Source organism: Prinia subflava, chromosome 2 (genome assembly GCF_021018805.1).
Source record: "Prinia subflava isolate CZ2003 ecotype Zambia chromosome 2, Cam_Psub_1.2, whole genome shotgun sequence".
Lineage (NCBI taxonomy): Eukaryota > Metazoa > Chordata > Aves > Passeriformes > Cisticolidae > Prinia > Prinia subflava.
Genome location: NC_086248.1, coordinates 69,546,719 through 69,567,515, shown reverse-complemented (window position 1 = coordinate 69,567,515; position 20,797 = coordinate 69,546,719). Strand labels below are relative to the sequence as shown.

Here is a 20,797-nt window from a genome sequence, read left to right as displayed (position 1 = left end):
TGGCCAGACATAGCTGGAAATTATTTGTCAGACAGCAGAAGTGTTTAAACAAGGCCAAAGAAAGTGCATGGCATTTATAATAACTTAAAGAGCGGCCTGCTCGTGTATTTTTTGCAGTAGATCATGTTCTTCTGTCCATGAAGGCAAAGCAATTATTCATAACCACTTTCAATATATCTTGTAAATTGTAAATTTTGGCTCAGTTTTGGACAGAAGGGCAGAGTACCATTAAAGGAGGACATGAGCTTGTTGGCTGTTTTGACAGAAAGTGCTTTTCTTAGTCCCTGAGTTCACTAGTCTTGAGTCCATGGCTATGGTCAGTTGGCCTTAAGCAGATAGGGAAGGTATGGATCTACTGGTTAGACAGGCTGAATATCAGCAGCACTAAATAATTTGAGAGGTACAGTCTGTAGTATTTGCCTGTATTTTGGCCAAGGACTAGGACTGACTCCATCTTACGAGAAACTGATAACAAAGAGAAGTTGACAGCCTTGGGAAAGGGTTGCTGTACTCTCTGTTAGGGGCAGAGGGACAATTAACAGCTGGGCATACCTGATCTCTGTATTTTGCCTTTATAAAACAGTGATTCTCAATATCAAAGGCAGGTCCTTTGAGGAAATTGTATATTTGTTATTGTGGTAATGAGAGTTGCCTGAGATTCTTAAATGAGAAAGAGCAGCATAAGTAACTTGGCTAATAAATGTGTTCTGTGTATCTACATACAGCAAGGGATGGATACACAACTTTACACATTCACGTGAAATTGCTTATTCTTTTTTGATTATGAGTTTGCTTCAAAATTACCCAGTATTTAATTTGGAAATGTTTTTGGTCTCAAAAAGTAACAACTTTCATGTTTTTGATGACATTAAAAACAAATTACATAATTAAAAGTTTCTTAACAGAAACAGCAAGGATAAGAAAGGAGCACCCAAATCCTTACAATAGTAAAAGTATCTTGATTGTAAGCTGAGGATTAATTTTTGTCTTTGCACCTAATATATGTGAGGTTCCCCTACTGCATTCACAATCCCATGAACAATTTTAGGGATTTTTTTGGTCCTTGTTTACTTTTGCCTCTGCTTTCCCTGAAGCTGAGAGGTTCAGTGTCTCAAAGGTCTGTTAAAAGCCTGATCCTCTCTAACCATCAGGAAACACCTACCATCTCGTGGTGAGAGGCGATACTGCAGCCCTCGCACTTCTCCCTTGAAAATGCAGGAGCGCTGAGGGCAGGTGAGCTCACCTGTAACTGCAGAGACCCAACAGGGTTATCCAAGAGCAACTGCAGTGAGGATGATGAAGGTGGAGTTCTAGGGATCTTGGGTTTGGTCACAGTCCCCATTTTGGAGAACATCACACAGTCTTTCCCTTTGCACAGATGTGTGACATTTCCTGGTTTATATCAGGAAATATATTTCCTGGTTTTTATTCAGTCCCTAGCTAGGCAGCGACTGAATCACTCACTGTGTGCAGATCGTGGCACCACTGCCTGGGGGTGGAGGTGTGGCAGGGTGTGCAGAGGGCAAGCACAGGCACAAGTTTGCTCTCGTATCTATTGCAACGCAAATGAACGAGTGGTCCTGACTACTTGAAGAAACCTAGAGTCATGTCACTGATTTAAGAAAGAAGGGGTGAGTATGTTTTAAGGGTTATATGGCCTATAATTGATTTTCAAAAGAGCTAGTGACTTGTTGATATCTTGTTTGTCCTTGGGCCCTCATATCTATTCTGTATCTTGTATCTTATAGTTCTCTTCAACATTTTGCTTTAAAAAACAGGCATTCCAACAACAACAACAAAAAAGTAGAACACTTGTTAGTTCCTGAAGCAGCTGTAGCATTTTAAGCTTTTGACTCCATAAGCCCATTTAAAAAACCATTATGTTTTGCTTCCTGTGATTTGCAAGCTTTAAACTGAAAACTGGAAGAGCTGAATGATCACTGAAGCTAAATAGTGACATACCAAGGAAGAGTTATGGAAGGCCACTGATTAACTTGTAGCTAAGTAAGAGCTGAGCCAGCTGGGCTGTCAACTGGAATTTTAATGTTGGTGTACCAAGAGGTGATGACTCATGTCCTCTTTGAGTCTAAAGCCTTTCAAAGAAGCTAGGGGAATAACTGAAGTTTTGTGTTGTTGATGACATAAAAAAAATTTACATTCCATCAGAAAAGGATGCAATGCACAAACAGCTTCAGTAAAACTACAGAAGACAATGTCAGTCTTTTGAGATCATATGAAGTCCTTAAGCTCAAAATGTCTGCTGAGCAGTCCCAATGTGCTACAGGCTTTACCCCTGTGGCCTGTAGTACTTTATAAACTAGGGAAAATTACAGTTGTTCAGGTACAACAACAATATCAAAAAGTTAGCTGAGACTAACTTCCATGGGCTGGTTTCTTAATGGAGACTAGTGCTTATTCATGTGAAATCTAGGGAATTCCATTATTGATGGAAATTTTATAATTGGAACTGTGGATAAAATACCAGGCCAAGTAAGAGCGACAATGTATGTTTCCACCTTGACTTTGGACCTTGGCTTGCTACCCTGAGAGGCACAGTCTCTGTAACCTGAGGTTACAGCCTTGGCATCAAGGACAGGAGAGGCAGGTAAAAATTCTTAGGGGTGACAGGGTCCTCGATGAAATGCTACCTTATGGCCAAGAATAGTTGCTATATTTGCTTCAGCTGAAATTGGCTGCCTCTGTCTTGACAAAGCATTTCTATTTTTCCAGCAAGCAAAATTCTACTGGAACATGAGAAGTCTCTGCTGACAGGATTACACATAGTCCCAGCAATGGTTGAGTGCATATCAAGTTTAAAAGAAAAAGCCTGAATTAGGACTTGGACTGTGGAAATAAGGGAAGACTTTGTTATTTGCAGTCAGGACTGCCATTAGTAAATGGTGCTAAAAACAGCAGTAACAAGAAATCAGCAGGAGAGTGACAGTCTGTGAACAAAGCAACAGCACTGTAGCACAAAACTGCTGAAGCTGTAACCCAACTGACTCATTGCCAATGCTGCATCAGGTTTGGGAACTGAAATAGGGACTTTTCCTGCAAATTTCATAAACTGCCTATGACTCAGCCTAAAATCGTGTTAATCAAACAGCTGTTCTGCTTCAGTAAGGAATTGGTGCATAATTCAAATCACTGTACTTCCTTTGGATTGTTTCTTCCCAAAAGTAGAAGAGCCCTGAGGAAGAAGTAGTAAACTGATTTTCTGTGGTTCTAAAAACACTTCCACTTACTGCTCTTCCTTTCAGCATCACATTTTTTTCTTCCATCCTTTCAGCATATTTTCTGTCTTTGCTGTTTGACTTGAACTTTCAAACCCGTTTGAGGTTGCAGTCTAAAACTGACAATTTCATGTACTTATGTCGGTCTGGTTTTATTAAAGTGTTCTACTCTTTCAGCTAGAGTGCCTGGAAAAATAGCTTCAAAGAAAAACTAAGTGATAGTTCAGGCTCAGGACCTTTTATTTGTTCTCTTTTTAAGTGGTATTGTGGAATTATGTTGAACAGTTGAATAGCAGGCTTTTTGCTAGCACCTGACTACACACAATAGTTGTCAGTCCTCTCTCACAACCACGAATGATTGTAAAGTACCTTTCCCCAGGCAATCTGCTTTGCTGCTTTTATCTGAGTACCTTTTTCCTGCAGTTCTCCTCAAAAGAATTATCACACCTTTCTGTGAATGAATCCTTCAAATCTTACATAGCTAAGCTGAGGTACCCATTAAAGCAGCAATCCTACAATTATCAGCAGAACTCTAGCAAGTAGATATGATTTGAGATGGGGCTTTTGTGTTGGTTAATTGTGGGAAAAGAAGACTGGATATTATCTAGCTAAGATACTGTAGTGGTCTTTGTGACAAGTGGCTGAATGCCATTCTAAATTCACTATAGCCACATACACTGCTTTTTGCAAGGCAAAGAAATCCTGAATGCCTTTAATTGAATAGGAGATGGTGATTTAAGCTTGTGAGCCTTTTACATAGCACTCCTTATTTTTGTGCTCATCTCTTCCCCATCCAGTGTATTAACAGGGGGAACCTGAAGTGGTGCCTCTCTAAGCAGACTGTTGTTACACAGCATGAGCTGTAAAACTGCAAGGGACTTCATTGGCCCTCCTGCTTACTAGATCAAAACTGCCAAAATCACTCCTAGTAGGGCTTGCAAAAGAACAGGAGGATGGAAGCACAGCCTTGGGGCGGTGGTTTTAAGATTCCTCTGGGTGTAAGATTTCCAGGTTTCAGAAACACAAAGATCCTGGGGCAGTAAATGACCCAGTGTGAGCTTTGAAACTGTGTTTGGATCTGGTCACAGAAATGACCACAGTCATTTTGGGTCACTGGAGAGCCCGGAGAATTGAGCACAGAGAAACATTAGCTAATGAGGTTCAACAAGGGCCAGAGTGCAGGGTCCTGCACCTGGGGAGGGAGAATCCAAAGTACCAGCACAGGCTGAGGGCCGATCTACTAGGGAGCAGCTTGGCAGAGAGGACCTGGCAGTGGGTGAAAGCTGACCAGAGCCCTTGCAGTGAGGAGGGCCAATGCTATCCTGAGGTGCATTGGGAAGAGTGGCCAGCAGGCTGAGGGAGGTGATCCTGCCCCTCTACTCCACCCTACAGAGGCCACATCACAGTGCTGTGTCCAGGTCTGGGCTCCTCAGTACAAGCAAGACAAGGAGCTCCTGGAGAGGGTCCAGTGGAGGCCACAAAGGGGATTTGGGGTCTGGAGCATCTCTTAGGAGGAGAGACTGTGGGAGCTGGGCCTGCTTAGTCTGGAGAAGGCTCAGAGGGGATCTCCTGAATGCACAGAAGTATTTCAAAGGTAAGTTCAAGAGGATGGTGCCAAACCCTTTGCATTGATGCTCAGTGACAGGGTGAGGAGCAATGGCCATAAACTAAAACCTAAGAATGTAAGGGAGAACTTCTTTACGTAGAGGGTGGCAGAGCACTGGAACAGGCTGCCCAGGGAGGTCGTGGAGCCTCCCTGTCTGCAGACCTTCAAAACCCTGGATGCATTCCTGTGTCACCTGCTGGAGGTGAACCTGCCTTCGCAGGGGGGTTGGACTTGATCACCAGAGAGTTGGATAGGACCTAACAATTCTGTGACTCATTCTGTGAGATGTGCCTCTTCAGGAGGTAGGGCTGCGCTGTGACACGGGACCTTCAGAAGAAGCCCAGCACACATAGGAAGCGCACGGCTCGCAGGGGAAGGAGCGCGATTTACTTGACGAGGTGTGAGCGCAGCCCTCAGGCCGCCCCGGAGGCCGCCCCAGCCCCACAGCAGCCTGCGCCGGGCACGCGCCACAGCGCCCGCGCGGGCGGCGTCGCGGTGACGTCACCGCGGTGAGGGCCGGGGCGGGCGCGGGGCCGGGGCCGGCGGCGATGGCGGCAGCGCCGGGTGGGCGCGACCCGCGGGTGTGCGGGCGCTGCTGATCGCCGCTGATCGCCGCGGAGCGTCCTGCAGGTAAGAGACGGAGCCGAGAGTGCCGGGACACGCTCCCTGCCCGCCTCGGTGCGTGTCGGGGAGAGGGACTGCTCCCGGCGGGGCAGCGGGGAGCCGGGACTCCTCGGTTCGCTGTAAAGCTGAAGTGGCCGAGGTTGCTTGGTTACTTGGTCTCCTGTGTCCTTCGAGTGTTGGGTTTATAGCGGGGGACGGGGGGACACGGCCGGTGTTTTGTACTTTAATTGCTTGCAGACACCCAGAAAGCATCTCGGTAATTATCTTTGCGGAAGCCCTGTTCACACTGCTGCAAAATCTCGCTTTAGTTGTAAGGACTGGCCGGAGCTACCCTCAGGAAAGACACATTTTCTCTGTGTCACAGTGGGAAGAGGCATAATAGCTCATATTGGCCTCTGTGGTTTGCTGTTTGTCTGTGGAGGATATTTCCAGCCCCTTGTAGTGTGTGAGATAAGAGGCCAGCCTGTGTATCTCAGTTCTCAGAGCACAGCCGGGGCACCTTACCTTGCCGTGCTGCGGATTTGGTGTAACACGTACCCTGGTAGTGCTTCCTCTGAGGGAAGGATACAGGAGAGCTGCATGTCCTGCTTTTGACAAACAGCCTGAATTGCGTCTTTCCTTATTATTGCAAACGTTGACAATAAAATACTGATAGGCAAACAACAAAACCCTTAACTCATCACTTTGTCATAGTGCCACCTGCTCTGCCAAGATCCTGTGCCAGGATCCTTTCCTAGCAGGATCTGGATTGCTGTTGCACACACAGGAAATTCAGATAGCGGGCTGCTGGGTTGTAGGTTTCATTTTTGTGGAGTCTGCTGTGAGACTGTACAATGGTAAAGGCAAAATTATTGTTTGATTTGATCCTTATTTTCTCTTTTTAAAAATGAAATTAATGAAATTTGCCTGCAGAGGCAAAAGTGAATTTATGGTGGTATCCCTTGAGAAGGTCAAAGGGCAAAATAGTTGCAGTGTTGGCACCTGATGTTCTCTGAATTTTTTTTCTAGATACTGGACTTAAGTGGGTGAGGTAATACCCATTTGGTCCAAATCCTCAACAAGATAAGCCAGATGTTGCAAAACGGGCCACTCTGTTGTTTAATCATTGCAGAAGATTAACTCCTGTGGAACAGGCCACAGACCTTGGGGTTTTGGTTTTGTGTTGTTTTGGAGTTTTTTCTGTTTTTTTTTTTTCTTCTTCATAACATTGCTTGCTGTTATCTCACAATAATGTGGCTAGAGCCCTCACCTTTGACTTTTTGCCTGTCTGCTTGTCATCACCACACAGTTTGCATGCTACCATGTTCCTCCAGAATATGCCAGAAATAATACTTAGTCGTTTCAAGTGGGCCCTGAATTTTGGTCGCTTTGTTAAAGGATCACTTTGCTAAAGAAGTTTCAGTGTAGCTGAGTATACTCACAAGCTTTATTTCTTATTAATGTTGTATGTTTAATTCTAGTTTTGCAAACTTCCGTAATTACTTGTGGAGTTCAGGGATTGTATGTGGTGGAGGAAGAAATATAAAACATCCTGTTTCTCTTCTTTGTCTGTTCCTAGTAGTTCTTAACATTATGTAAGATAAAGGTGGAAGAGGCAAGGTCACCTGCTAAGGCTTGTCTGCCATGGGAAATCTGGGGATAGCACGCTGCTGCTGGCATTGTTAATCAGTGTGGCATCTCAGTGCTTTAAGCAAGCCTTTTAATTTCATATTTCAAAACTCCAGATTTACTGGAAAGATGTTTGCATCATTTCTTGTGCTATTTATAGTTATACTTCGGAGGATTTAATTTCATATTGTCACCTTGCTTCTCTTTAATTTTTTTTTTTTTTCTGAAGGGATCCCTTCTTTGGTGTTGCCTGATCAGTGAGTTCTTTACATACACCCCAGCAGTGGCCACATAGAACTGACAGACTTCAGCTGGAGGAGGGAAGATGACATCCTTGGGTGCAACACAGAAGGAACTGCATAAACTGACCTTGGATACACCACAGAAAGAGATGCGTGAGCTGCCCTTGGATACATCGCAGAAGACAATCAGTAACCCGGTAACTCTTCTGTCACGTCAACAATGTCTCCCTTGGGAGAGGGGACCTTGCTGTTTTATGTCCATAGTGCTGTTTTGCACAGTGAGGGATGCTGTGAGAGCTCTGCATCGCTCAGGGATTTGAGGGAGAATGTCACAGGTGACACGAAGAACTGATGGTGTTTAGAAATTGTGCTGTGAACAAATGGACAGGACTTCCAAAAGAGGACAGATGTTCTGTCAGCCTTGGAGTATAATCCTGTTTCATGTGCGGCTTACGTAGATGTCTGGCATTTTTGCAGAATGTGCTGGAAAGGGAAAGTGTGATAAGAAGTGTTTTCACTCCTAATTCTCTGTAAACAGGGTGGTGCCTGGCAGCTCTCATGAAATGTATATTTTGTGGTGTCTGTAACTTCAGTCTGAGCAACTAAACTTGGAATCTTTTTTCATAGTTTGTATCTCAATTAATAATAAATCCTGTTTTCTGCAGAAGACTTGAGCAGACATGATTCAGCAATTGCAAAGACTGGATTTGACAGACTTTTGTTTGCCTAGCTCAGAGTGTGGAAACTTTTCTCTGAAAAGTTCTAGCATTCTCATGGTCTGTGACAGCAGCCTGACTTTGGCTTATCCTAGAGGGGTGACCTGAAGCTGTGTTTTCTGTTGTGTCTTAAAAAAGGTAGTTCATTTGAACCTGGAGGAAATAGTATTTTTACCATTCTGTGCTAGACCCCTTTAAAAATACTAAAATCATTGAAGTATTTGTGGGGAGTGTACAGTAACACAGACCTGTACTGGACTTCCTTATCTGTTGCACTGTACTCTTGGGCCCTCAGTGAATCTGATTGTTTATTACCAGTGTATGTCACTGCTTGCAGAGTAAATAGAGTTAGGGATGAGGGGGGAATAGTTTAAACCTCTTTCACAAGAACCCAGCTGGAACAGGAAAGAAAGCTGTATGATTAACTAGATGGTGGAAGGACTGAAATGCAAAAGGAAAGGGAGAATGAAAGTTGGTAGATGGAGATCTTGGTGGGAGATGTGGAGAGGATTAGGAGATGTTTAAGACGAATGAGTAGTGTCAGAGAGAGACTGAGAGTCCAGCAAAATGGAGTGGCTGCAAGGGGACTGATCAGTATGATGGGTAAACAACTTAGCAGGAGAATTCAATCAGAGCTTAGGGGTTGAGAGCCTGTTGTGGGAAAAAGAATGAGTATTTGGGATTGGAATATGGAGGCAGAGTTGGGAAAGATTGTGCCAGTGACTTTGGAGCAGCCTCCAGACAAAGCAGTGAGCAACCTGCTCTATCTGACCTTGCTTTGAGCAAGGCATTTTGTTAGAGAGACCAGAGGTGTCTTCCAACCTCAGCCCTTCTGTAGCAGAGCAGGCTGTGAAAATATTGTTTCAGTACATTGTTCCATTAGCAGCAAAACTTCATAGCTTTATTACAGGTTTGAGTCTGAGATACATTCCTTCATTACTGTACTGTTCTCAAGCATGCAGAAAATCTACTTTCCTCCTTTATGCCCTTTACTCCACCCATCTGACAAGAAATGAGGTCATGTCCTGTCTGGTGGGGCAGCTGTCTGATATCCAGCATGCTGGGTGAAAGCTTTTATCACAGTCCTTTGCTCTCTAAGACCATGATATCTCCTCTTGTTTTATGAAAACTGGCATTTTCTGTTAGGAAGAACATAATCTTCGAGACCTCTCAAACTCAGTTGATTTTGACCTGTTGGCTTTAGAGCTAAGTTTGGGAGTTCTGGAAGAAAGACAGGATGATGGTAGATTATGTCATGTGACAAGCACTATTTTTTATAAATGAGGAAAAAGTAGCAGAAGAGCATCTTGAGACAGGAGGAAATTACAGGCATATTCTGTGATGACAAAGTCTCATTAAGTCTGTAGTATTGCACCCAGAAAATGCTCTCTTATGGTCTTGTAGGTTCCACATCTGAGCTGCTGAAGCATTGATGGGCCACCTTTTCTTTTAAATAAATGCATCCTTTGGAATATGAAGTGCTTTTGCCACAGTTCCTTTTCAGGAGTATAGAACTTTGCTTCACTGAAGTGGTTAAGTCCCAGTATCCCTGACCTGTGTGTGCTTCTTCAGTTTATCTTTGGAGACTGAACCAGTAATTTACTACTTTATTGCAAAAGAGCTACTGGCCCTCAGGAGCAGAGTGTAAAAATAGGAACAATCAAGATAAAATCTATTATTATTATTGTTCTTTTTGTTTGAATAAAAATTAACTTCTGGTGTGCAGCTTCTATTTTAAGGAACCAAGAGACTACCAGTAAGCAAAGGGATTTCACTTTTCTTTCACTTTTAACACCTAAATTCACATTTAGGTCCTCTTCTACTCCACCTGCTAAAGCCAATAAAAATGATGGGACTTAAAGCAACCTGACAATTTGCTTTAGAAGCAAATTCTGGGGTTTTTTTCCCGATGCAGATGATGGCTCTGAATTAGGTTTTCTGCAGTGGGTGGGTAGCTGAAAAGGAAAGTGGAGAGTGAGCAGAAAGGGATGTGTATCTACTGGCAGAAATGATCAACAGTCTGGATTTAGAGAATTTCTGTTGTCGTTCCTTTTTCCTCACAGATTAACAAAAAGATGTGTCAGCAAACACATATCCTTTTCATATCTTCCTGTTTCGTGCAATGATCTATATATTTTAAAAATAAACCTCTCAACCTGTCATTTTATGGTCCAGTATTCCTTCCATTCAGGAGTAGTAATCCCAGTGTGTTTGTTATTTTTGTTGGTAAATTACTGGACCTCTTGTTTGCAATTGATGTTTCATTTCAAAGGTGTCCTAAAATCTTATGAACTACCAAAGCCAACCTTGGCAAAATTTCCTGTCCTTTAACCAGAGTAAAAGCAACATTTTCCACCATTTACTTCCTTTTTCAGTCTGAAGCACATCACACATGTGGTGAGATGCAGACTTGCTGCTTTGCTTTCGGGCCAGGCAGCTGCGACCTTCCACAGTTTAATGTTAAGGTGCTTCCCATCCCCTCCTGAAATGCTGGATGATCAGGGTAGGGCTTCTGTGAGCATGTCTGAGTCTTTGCCAGTGAGCTGTGCTGGGGTATTTGGGTATTTATCCTACCTGCCACATCCCTCCCTATGGCTTAACAACCCTCACCATGCTGCTGCTTCAGTTCAGTGTAGCATTCATATGTTACCTTCTCCAGATGTTGATAAGGAAGAAAAGACAGTGAGGCTTTGAGCCAGCATGCTATAGACATGATCAAACCCAAGACTCCTGAACAGGGCTGTTTGAGTGCACCTCGCTGGTCTGAGCTCATTAGGATGAGGTGTTTTGTTGTGTTTGTGTAGGTTTGACTAAGAAGACACTCTGTGACATAGTCTCTTCCTGTCACTGTTTTCCCTCATGGGGCAAGAACAAAGAAAAAGACAGCTCCTGTAGTCCGGGGTCAGGGGAGTTGTGGGAGTTGTCTCCTGGTACCAGCAAGGGGCTGATAGTCAGCTCTTGGGAATGACCTAATTTGAAGTTAATCCTCTTTATGCTCTATGAATAGTGAGGCAATAAAATATTACGACTCTTCATTTGAGAGCTAAGAATGGATGATAGAAATTTTAGCTTTAATTTTATTTGAAAAGCTTGGTTTTCATAGGGGAAAATATGCCAAGTTTTCCCTTTCTGTTGTGCTTTCTTTTATATTAAAAGCTAGTTGTGTTTCTTTTAGTGTTGTAGAACATCATATCATTAAGAATTAGAATACTAATTTTTAAACTATTTTGGGATTATTTGTCTCCATCACAAAATGGTATTTTTTCCTTCTTTTTTTTTATTCTTCCCTCTTCTAGATCATTCCATATGTTGGGACAATACATGGTGGCCTTGTTCCTGGAAAGCTGATTGTGATACATGGAACTGTTCCTGATGATGCAGACAGGTAGAGGCTGTGTTGTCACATTTTGCAGTGTCACCATGTGAGCAAGAATGTAATAGATGAAATGTTTCCAGGGCTCCTGCTTAGGATGGCACACAAAGGCTTGGTCTAAATCCCTGTGATAGCATCAGATTGAATATAGTCTTAAGAGTAATCTGAGACTAACAAATTTGATAACTGAATGTGTTGTGGGTAGGAATTAAGTTAAACTGAGATAAGGAGGTATGGACTAGCGCTTGTGCGCAGTAAGGGGGTTCTGTTCCCTGACCTTATCCAAGGTGCATTTGATAAATTCCACTGAAGGAGATGGGAGGGAAGATGGTGAACACAGTAAGTGAAGAGTTTACATGATAGGAATGATGACCATTAAATATATTTAAACATTTATATTCAGTGCAATAGATCATGGAAGAACCTTTCACAGCTGTGTAGGAAGAGAGGACAAATGTTTGTTTGGGAATTTTTTCTTATCCAATGACATTCATTGTGTCTGCCTGTTCTGAGGCTCCACAGTAAAACACAAATGTACTGAGCCTTTAGGTGAGTTCTTGAGAGACTGAGCTGAATGTGGTTTGTCTTATTTTTCTGATTAGGTTCCAGGTGGATTTACAGTGTGGCAGCAGCATAAAGCCTCGAGCTGATGTGGCGTTCCATTTCAACCCCCGCTTCAAAAGGTCTGGCTGCATTGTTTGCAACACACTGGAGAGGGAGAAGTGGGGCTGGGAGCAGATCACTTATGATATGCCCTTTGAAAGAGGAAAGTCATTTGAGATTGTCATCATGATTTTAAAGGATAAATTCCAGGTGAGTCTGGGCTGATTCTTCATCTGCAGGCCAATAAAGTAGAGGTATTTTGCGTAATTGAAATAAATATTGGAGGTCTAGGTGTCTGTTACCTCTGTTAGGTATAGTCTAACTACAGAAAAGTTTAGAGCTTTACTTTAAAGAGGTGCTAATTAAATCAGACCTTTAATTTTGTATTGCTTCCCTCCAAATTGGATGAGTAGGCAAGGAACTTCCTGCCATAGCTAATGGCTACTTCACCCTTCCCTCCATATGCACAAAGGGCTAATCTTGGGATAAACCTGTTCTGTGACTAGTGTGGGACAGTCCTTTCGGAGGGGACATGTGAGGTGTATTTGTCTTGCTCTATCAGACTGCAATGATAGATTGTATTACATTGATAATACCACGTTGGTAGATGATCAGGGGTGAGAAAGAGAGGTGTGAAATGCAAATTTTAGTGTAGGCAAATGAATTTGACTCATAGTGATGGAAAGAGAGATGGAATCATGGATGTGCTGAACTTAGTTGATCTGATGTTTCTAGGACACTCCTAGGAGTGTTTTGTACCAAATTGTTTCTGTAACAAACCAGTGTAAACCAGAGATATGTGCATACAATTTGATACATGGCTGGTGTAATGTGTGTTTAATACAGTTTTTCTGTTTTACTTCCTGTCTCTAGGTGATTGTAAACAAAAAGCACTTGCTGCTCTACAACCACAGAATTAGCCTTGAAAAAATAGATACTCTTGGAATATATGGCAAAGTGCAGATCAAAACCATAGAGTTTGTTTCTAAGGTAAGTTATGTAGATAGTTGACTTGTTTGATTCATTTCCTCTGTCCTGCTAAACTGCCTAGTGGGTTTTATGGTGAAAGGGAAGTAAGGAGAAGCAGCTACACAGTCCAGTGTTAGTAAAGAGATTTTGGTTTCCCCAAATTTCAGCATGTGACTCTCATGAGGATTTCTGTCTTCCTGTTTTAGTCATGCAGTTAGGGGCGAGAAAGTGACAGAAGTTTACAGCTTACAAAGTTAACAGGATAGATGGTATAAGAATTGATAGGATACTTAGTCTAGGAGTGGATTTTTCAAATATTGCAGGGGCTCCAGAATGAACTTGTGAGTATTCAGTGCTTCTAAGTGACAGGTTTAGCCATGGCTGTAACTCATTGGTTGGCTTTAAAATGCCAAGGTCAGCCGCAGCTGGAACCCCTTGTGCACATAGCCCTGTTTTTCCTGCTCAGCTGACCAGTTTATTGAATGAAGTGAGAAGTGTACATTTCTGGGGATGAGAAGAGGTATTGTGTCTCAGACTTTATAGCTCGACTTGCACTGGACCAAACTGCCATGAATTCTGAGTGAAGGCTGTGCTGTGCCTCCTCTCAGCTGCCAGCTGTGCTGCTGATAGTAAACTAACAGGGACTTCTTCCCTGTGCAGAAGGAGAGATCCTTTTGTTCTGGAAGAGTTAGACTTTTAGAACAGAAAGTGAAGGTGATAATTCCAGGGATATAGAGAAGGTGAATGCCTTTTCCCTTTTCTGCCACCCACTAAGGTAGCCTACCTCCTCCTGTGAAATACTCCAGGTGTCTTTGGCGCAATCTTCACTGCATTGTGGGCAAAGCTTTTGACTCTTGCTGCCAAACACCAGGTCTAACTTAGGTCAGCAGACTAATAATTGTTTTGGTAGGAGGTGAAGCTGAGCATAATGAAGTCTAAGCTTTAAACATAGGTCTGATATGTTTAAAGATCATTTGCAAAGCTGCTAAGCAGATTTTATGGGTCCCATCACTTGGCCTTGGGCATGTTGCCATAAAAGCTGTCTGTATCCTGGTCTTGGAGGACTGACTCCAAGAAGAGCTTGAGGGCAAGCAGATGCTTTAAGTTGGCTTCTGACCCAGGCACAAAACATACACTTGGTTTAATCTGTGGCTGCTGATGCTGTATGCTTTGTGGAAGAAAGGAATGGAGAAAGGTGTTTCTTTCCTTTTAGTTTTTGCTTTTCATACACTTTTCTGAGGAGGAAGCTGGAGGGTTGTATTGAAAGAAGCAACCTGAAGACACAGTCTTCTAGGGCTAAGCTGGAACTGTGTCTGCCATGGCCATGTTGCTCGTCTGTACTTCCCATGGGAAGGGACAAGGATGTAGAGGGCTTAGAATCCCAAGAACCCTTCTGTGTGGACTTGCCGTCCTGGTATTTCTACCCCAGTGAGGAAAACTGTGTAGGTACTCTTAGATCCTGAGGGCTCGACAGTGCTCTGACTGTTAAAGATTCAAATTGTAATGAGCTGATCTTCAGAAATCTTGATTTGGCTTTAGCAGTTGATTTTCAGAACTTTTCTGTTCTGTTTGTAGGGGTTTGGCTAGCTTTTTCATCGATACAGCGCTAGATTTCCATCTTAACATTTTACCATTGAAAGCATGATGATCCTTACATTGTTCTAAACCAACTTTATGCTAAAGTTATATGGCATTAGCAATGACACCTAAATATCTCTCTTTCTGCAGTCTTTACAAGGCTCTCAGCCATCGTCTCTAGGAGTAACAAAGATAAGCACAGAAAATGTACGTACGTTTGTAAAAGGTTGAATGAATCTCCCTGTTGTCTAATAAGCTAGATAATGTTCTTTTCTTCTCCTGTAGGGGGAATTTCCAGATGGTTCACAACTGGTAAGTGTTTCCTATAGATTTGTGGCAAATGTAGAATAAAAAAAATTAAGATTACTTCAGTTTTTCATGAGAAGACATACACAAAAGACAAGAAGGAAGGAATTGACAGTCAACTGGAGAAAGATAATCAGTGAGTTTTGTAGAGGGTTATCTTCTTCTCTGCTGCTAGTACAAATGAGACTGTTGTCAAAATAGTTTAGAAAATCCAAAACATAAACACATCATCCACAACCATAAACAAAGAAATTAAAAGTGAAGTATCTGAAGTTCCAAAGGACCAAGTCACATTTGAATTTTTTATCACATAGGCATAGGCTTTGTTTTCTCTGCCTTAGGGCATACCTGCAAATCAAAAGTATTCTGCAGTCATATTATGATGACGTGTGTGGAACCTGTCTGCTACATCTTCCTCTTGCTGACAGATCCTTGTGTGCACTCCAGGCAGCTGGATGCAAGCATTTCACCTTAGGGGTGGAACTTGCACTCAGCTAACATGGAGTATAGATGGAATGAGTGCTCATTTTTTTGCAAAATCTGTGCAGGTGGACTGTGTCCACACTGGAGCAAGGACTGCACTCAAACTGAAAAGGGGTTGAAGCCAGGAATATATACAAATAGAATTTGTGGAGAAGGTGAAGTTGCAGTGGGTGCTATTTTAGATGCTTTGTCACATGACAGCTTGCCTTCTTCAGTCCTTTTTTCAAAACAAAATAATACGCAGTGTTGTAATTTCCAAGTGGTGGACTTCAGCAAAAACATAGAAGTGAAGTGCTTCTCCATTCCCCCTTTTCCCTGGTAAAAACAACTTCTAATACAATGAAAGGAAAGACAAATAAAATACTTGCACTGTCTGTCATTATGAATTGCTGCCAAGAGGACAGAACGTGACTCTACTTTTAGTACCTATGTGACCATGTAACAACATACCCTAGCATGAGTCTTACTCTTTAAAGCAAAACTGATAATTCCAGAGATGAGAAGTCACATATAAGTCTGAATAATTATGTGAAATGAGTTTAAACTATTACAGGGAGTTTCATGCTTACTTTTTTCTCCTTTTTTTTTCCTTTCCCCTTCTTCCCCTCCTTCCACCATTAGTGGTGGCAGAAGGAGTTGTAAATAATTTTTGTTTTGAACCCAAGGTGGTAGTCTAAATGAAAACCCAATACATTGATGCATTTATCTCAGCGTAAGTTTTCCACTATAGTATTAGGATCCCACAATATGCTGGTAGGAGTAACTTTAGTTGTAAGTGCAGATTTACAGTTGTAAGCCAAAATTTCTTCCTGCCATAGTAAAGCTCAGCTTGTATAAAAAAAGTGAAAAAAGTAAGTCACTGTCAAAATTTTGACTGGGAGTGTACTTCCAGGGTGTTCCTTATGTTGCGAAACTTGATACTGCACTTCGTCCAGGATGCACAATTGCCATTAAAGGAGAACTGAATAAAAACTCCAAGAGGTATGTGTTACTGATGGTTTTTTCCTGTTGTTAAACTGAGGTGCTCTTGAGAATGAGTAGGCTTTTCCATTGCCTCTGTATATCCTTACTCACTTGCAACTTTGCATCTGGAATCACCTGAAACTACAGTGCAGTTTCCTCAGGAACCAGCAGGATTACCGCTTTAGAGAGGACTTAAAAGAGCAGCTCCATTGTGAAAAGTGAAGGTAAAACCTGAGTGTCTTACCTACTAAATCTGTGTCATTCACAAATTTGTGTGTTTGTTCAGGGCTCTGCATCCTGTAGGAAGTGTGAGCAAATGTGCTGTACAGAGACAGCTTTTGTTCTCAAGAGATCCAAGAGTAAGGATCTGGCAGAAATAGGTGAAACATAAGTGAGACGAGTTGCTGGTGTGCCCAAATGCTGCATGTTACAGTGTTTCGCTGACAAACCTCCTTGGTGTAAGCATGAAGGTGCCTAACTGACAATAACTGAGAGATGAAGGTGATGAGCTGAGTGATGAAGAATGATGGAGAACCTCTCCTAAGAGGAAAGGCGAAGAGAATTGGGATTGTTCAGCCTGGGAAAAAAGTGCTTCAAGAAGACCGAATTGTGGCTTTCCAGGACATGAAGGGCGCTTATAAGAAACGTGGAGAGACTATTTAGAAGAGCATGTAGTGACAGACAAGGGCAAATGGCTTCCAACTGACAGAGAGTAGATTTAGGTTATATATGAAGAGGAAGTTCATTACTGTGAGGGTGGTGAGACATTGGAACTGGGTTCCCAGAGAAATCGTGGATGCCCCATGTCTGGCAGTGTTCAAGGCTGGGTTGGATGGGGCCCTGGGCAACCAGATGAGGTGAAAAGTGTCCCTGCTCATGGCAGGGGGGTTGGAATGAGATGAGATTTAAGGTCCCTCCCAATCCAAGCCATTCTGTGATTCCATGAAAGCTTTTAGGGGAGTATGAGCAATAATTTTGATAGCAAATTAGGAACAAGGGGTTGCAAAGAACACATTTTCCAAATGTGAAATAAAGCTCAGGAGGAGGGGAGCACAACATAGTCAAAATGGAGCAGAGCAAATGTCTGAGCAAATGCCCTTTACTTTAAGGGTGGATTTGGCTCTGCAAAAACATGCCTAAAAATGAAGCAATTAATGGAATAAAAATTATGAGAAGCATGTTTTCACATTGTGTGTGTGTATTGCGCTCTTGCTTCTTCAGGGCATGTTTCTTCCCTCCAGTTGAACAGCATTTGGAGTTCATACTGGAATCCAAGGTTTGAAATCCTTATCCACAAAGTTTGGACGGACTTCAGATTGTGTAGGATAATTAATACTTAAGAGAAGAGCATTTCTTTTTCTTCTTTTGGCTTGAAAAAGTTATTAGCACTTTTCAAGTGCTGAGTGTGCTCAGATGTGAATAAGCATGAAGAGGCTTTTGGCTGTTAAAGCATGCAGGTTGTCTGCTTTTTGTGTTTATGTGTTTAAACCTCTGTATTTATATAGAGTTTATAAGTTGTTCCATTTCTTTTGCTCTGCTCACACAGCTGTAGATGTTTCTTTTTTGTGGTGAAAAGGAGAACTTCACAGCTTGGAAGTGTTGCAGTATTTCCTGTCTGGACTGAATAATGCTGCAAAGAGGGCAACAGTCTGACAGCTGGAGCTAATTTGGGTGGGGAGGGAATATTTTTTCTTCAAATGCAGTAAGGTCTTTGCCGTAGGTTGAAGCATTCATTTGAATTTGAATGACTGTTCCCTCTGATCACCCTTCTCCAGAGCTCCCCTGTGGAAACTCTGTTTGGTGGGCATGTCTGTGATGGCAGAGTATTCACTCAGCTGCAGAGCTTTGCTGCCTGCAAAAAAAATGTTGTATGTATAGTGTCCCAGCAGTCTTAAATGTATGGAAAGAATCCTTGAACTTTTCCTTAGAGTTCAGCCCGTTTGCAGAAAGAATATGGTGTCTTTAGGTAAAACAAAGCCTTCCACTCTCCGTGGCCTGAGTGAAAGAGGTGGGGGAGCAGGCAGCTCCTTATGTTCCTGTGGGAATGCTGCTTCCTAGTGCAGTAGGGGAGCAGCTCTTGACTCTATGGCTTCTTGCTGAGACATGTACTGTGAGTGATGAAGTGGATTAGCAGGGTCATGTCCCACATTTGCTGCCTCCAGCAAAGGTTTCTGTGCAGAGGAGACAAGTGCATGCTTGGTTCTTCAGGTGAATCACAGCCCTGGCTCCCAAACAGCCTGAGTATTGGCTAAGGACTTGGTATGGACTAAGGCTAGGGACAAATGGCATTGACTGCTGTTGTCATGTCTGTAAACCCTTGGTACAGTAAACTTTTAAAAAATATCTTCCAGCTTTGCAATAAATCTGAAACCAAGTGACTCAAAGGACATTGCTTTACATCTGAATCCCCGAATAAAAAATAAAGTTTTTGTAAGAAACTCCTACCTTCATGACAGCTGGGGAGAAGAAGAAAAGGAAGTTGCTAACTTCCCTTTCAGTCCAGGGATGTACTTTGAGGTAAGATTAACTGAAAGAGCACGGAACTGAAAAATCTGCCAAATGTCTAACTTTGATTAACAAACGATTAACATTGGTGCTTAAATGTCCTATTACTAATACAGATTTAAATGAAACTGCTGTTCCTGCATTTCATGTCTTGAAAGTACTTAGGATTAAATGGGACCATAGAGAGCAGAGGTTTGTCTTTATTTAGTAAGTTTTCTTTTTAAGTAGTTGCAAAAATTCAACCAGTGCCAAGAGCAAATTTAAATTAAATTGAGTTGGACTTGATGATCTTTATGGGTCTCTTACAATTTAAGTTATGCTGTTATTCTGTGAATTTTATTGATGCCCCATTTTTGTTGTTAAAAGCTGCTTTTGGATGAAACATTCTCTGTAACAGAAACACGTCTTGCCCAAGTCTACGCTAGGTCATCAGATTGTTTTTCACATCTTACCCGAGCTTAAATCTTAATTGTTTCTCTTCTTGCTTTCCAGCTGATTATTTTCTGCGATGCCTACCAGTTCAAAGTTGCTATTAATGGTGTTCACGCTCTGGAGTACAAGCATCGTTTTAAACAACTTGAAAAAATCAACACAGTGGAAATCACGGGAGATATTCAGTTGCTGGATGTGAGGAGCTGGTAGTTCTTTTCAATCACTACTAAAAGAATTTAACCTCTTCTAATGACAGTGCCTCCTTGTCAAGTACAAACAGGTGCTGACTCATGCTGAGCCTGCCTTTAATCTATCTAGGCTTTTGCATTTGTCTCTCTGAGTTAGGCAAGTACCAGAAATGCTAAATGCAAACTTAAATCCTTCTCTAGTTTACAGTTTCCTGGCAAGCTAAGTTAGTGTTTGCTCAGATAAATCTCCTGTATTATTGAACCTAGCAATATGAAAATGCTGCATCATACTGTGTCTAACAATTGCACCTCTGTGTGTTTAAGTTAAACTACCATCTGATATTCCTCAATACCATCCATTCACTATTGTGAAGTAGAAATGAGACTGGAATAGGATCCAAAGATACAGTTATCCACCTCCAAAGGGATGTTTATAATTTATTGAATAGAGAACTATGGATTATAATTTTCTATGTCTTAATTTATGTTAGCACCTATAACCTTTACAGTGAGGCTGGATTAAGCAAACAGTTGACCCTTTACTTCTGGCAAAAGGCAAGAAGTTTGATCTTACCTCTTAGCCTGCTGCTGCAATAGCACCTTCTCTGACACCTATGGTTATGTCACCTCCTGCTTACAAGGGCCCAAATTTCTAGCTTTTTGTTTTCCAAAGGGAAACATGGGAAAGTAATTTAGCTGATTTCAACTACAAGAACTTTTGAAAACTTGTTTGAGCTGAAGTGGCTCCTAACTGGGTTAAGAATGCTTAGGGTCTGAAGTTGATGTTTGTGGGTTTCATTTTTAAGATAGGTCTGAATCCAGATAGTCCAGGTAGGGTTTCAGCTGAGATGGCACTCAGCTACTCAGTAGTACACTACAGAATGAATCCTTTTTCAGTCTTGTATTAAAATACTATCTGTGTGAAATAAACTGTCCCAATTCAGTTTTCCATACAGATGTCCATCTTTTTATAGTCTTTTTAAAAATAAGTTACTACTGGTTGTCAATACATGCCTGAAGGATGTCCCTGTATATCTTAAGACTGCTAATACTGAAGCAATTTCAAGAATAAGATGTACACTAGAAGACTTTAAATGAGCAGATTCAATGTATTAAAAAGCATCAATAAAAACATATGTGAACTCTGCTTTTCTCCAAGTGTAGCTAAGTAGCTATGATCCCTTTTTGGTCTGTTGTCTTGTTTTGTTTCTGTCTTACCAGTATTTCCAAGTTGGCAGTGACCCTGACTGGAGAACCATTTCCATATCAAGGAATGAGTGATCCACCGAGCAGTTAATCTGAGCTGTGGCAGTGCTGGGGTGGCCTTCAGGACAGTGCTGTGCTGTGCTGTTCGTACCCCTTGGCTGC

The 20,797-nt window shown here is 42.0% G+C and overlaps 1 protein-coding gene across 3 annotated transcripts; it reads left to right on the top strand.

Moving 5' to 3' along the window:
* Positions 1 to 5,290: 5,290 nt before the first annotated feature.
* Positions 5,291 to 20,576, top strand: LGALS8 (galectin 8). Of its 3 annotated transcripts, XM_063390432.1 has the most exons (10): positions 5,291 to 5,469; positions 7,301 to 7,510; positions 11,326 to 11,414; positions 12,005 to 12,215; positions 12,879 to 12,995; positions 14,703 to 14,759; positions 14,838 to 14,864; positions 16,234 to 16,322; positions 18,656 to 18,821; positions 19,302 to 20,576. In XM_063390432.1, the coding sequence occupies exons 2-10, from the start codon at positions 7,397 to 7,399 to the stop codon at positions 19,449 to 19,451; spliced, it is 1,020 nt and encodes a 339-aa protein (XP_063246502.1). In that variant the 5' UTR covers positions 5,291 to 5,469; positions 7,301 to 7,396; the 3' UTR covers positions 19,452 to 20,576. The 3 variants fall into 3 exon arrangements, with proteins under 3 accessions (XP_063246502.1, XP_063246503.1, XP_063246504.1); XM_063390433.1 differs by lacking the exon at positions 14,838 to 14,864 and having other exon boundaries at positions 5,300 to 5,469; XM_063390434.1 differs by lacking the exon at positions 14,703 to 14,759 and having other exon boundaries at positions 5,312 to 5,469.
* The last annotated feature ends 221 nt before the right edge of the window (positions 20,577 to 20,797 follow it).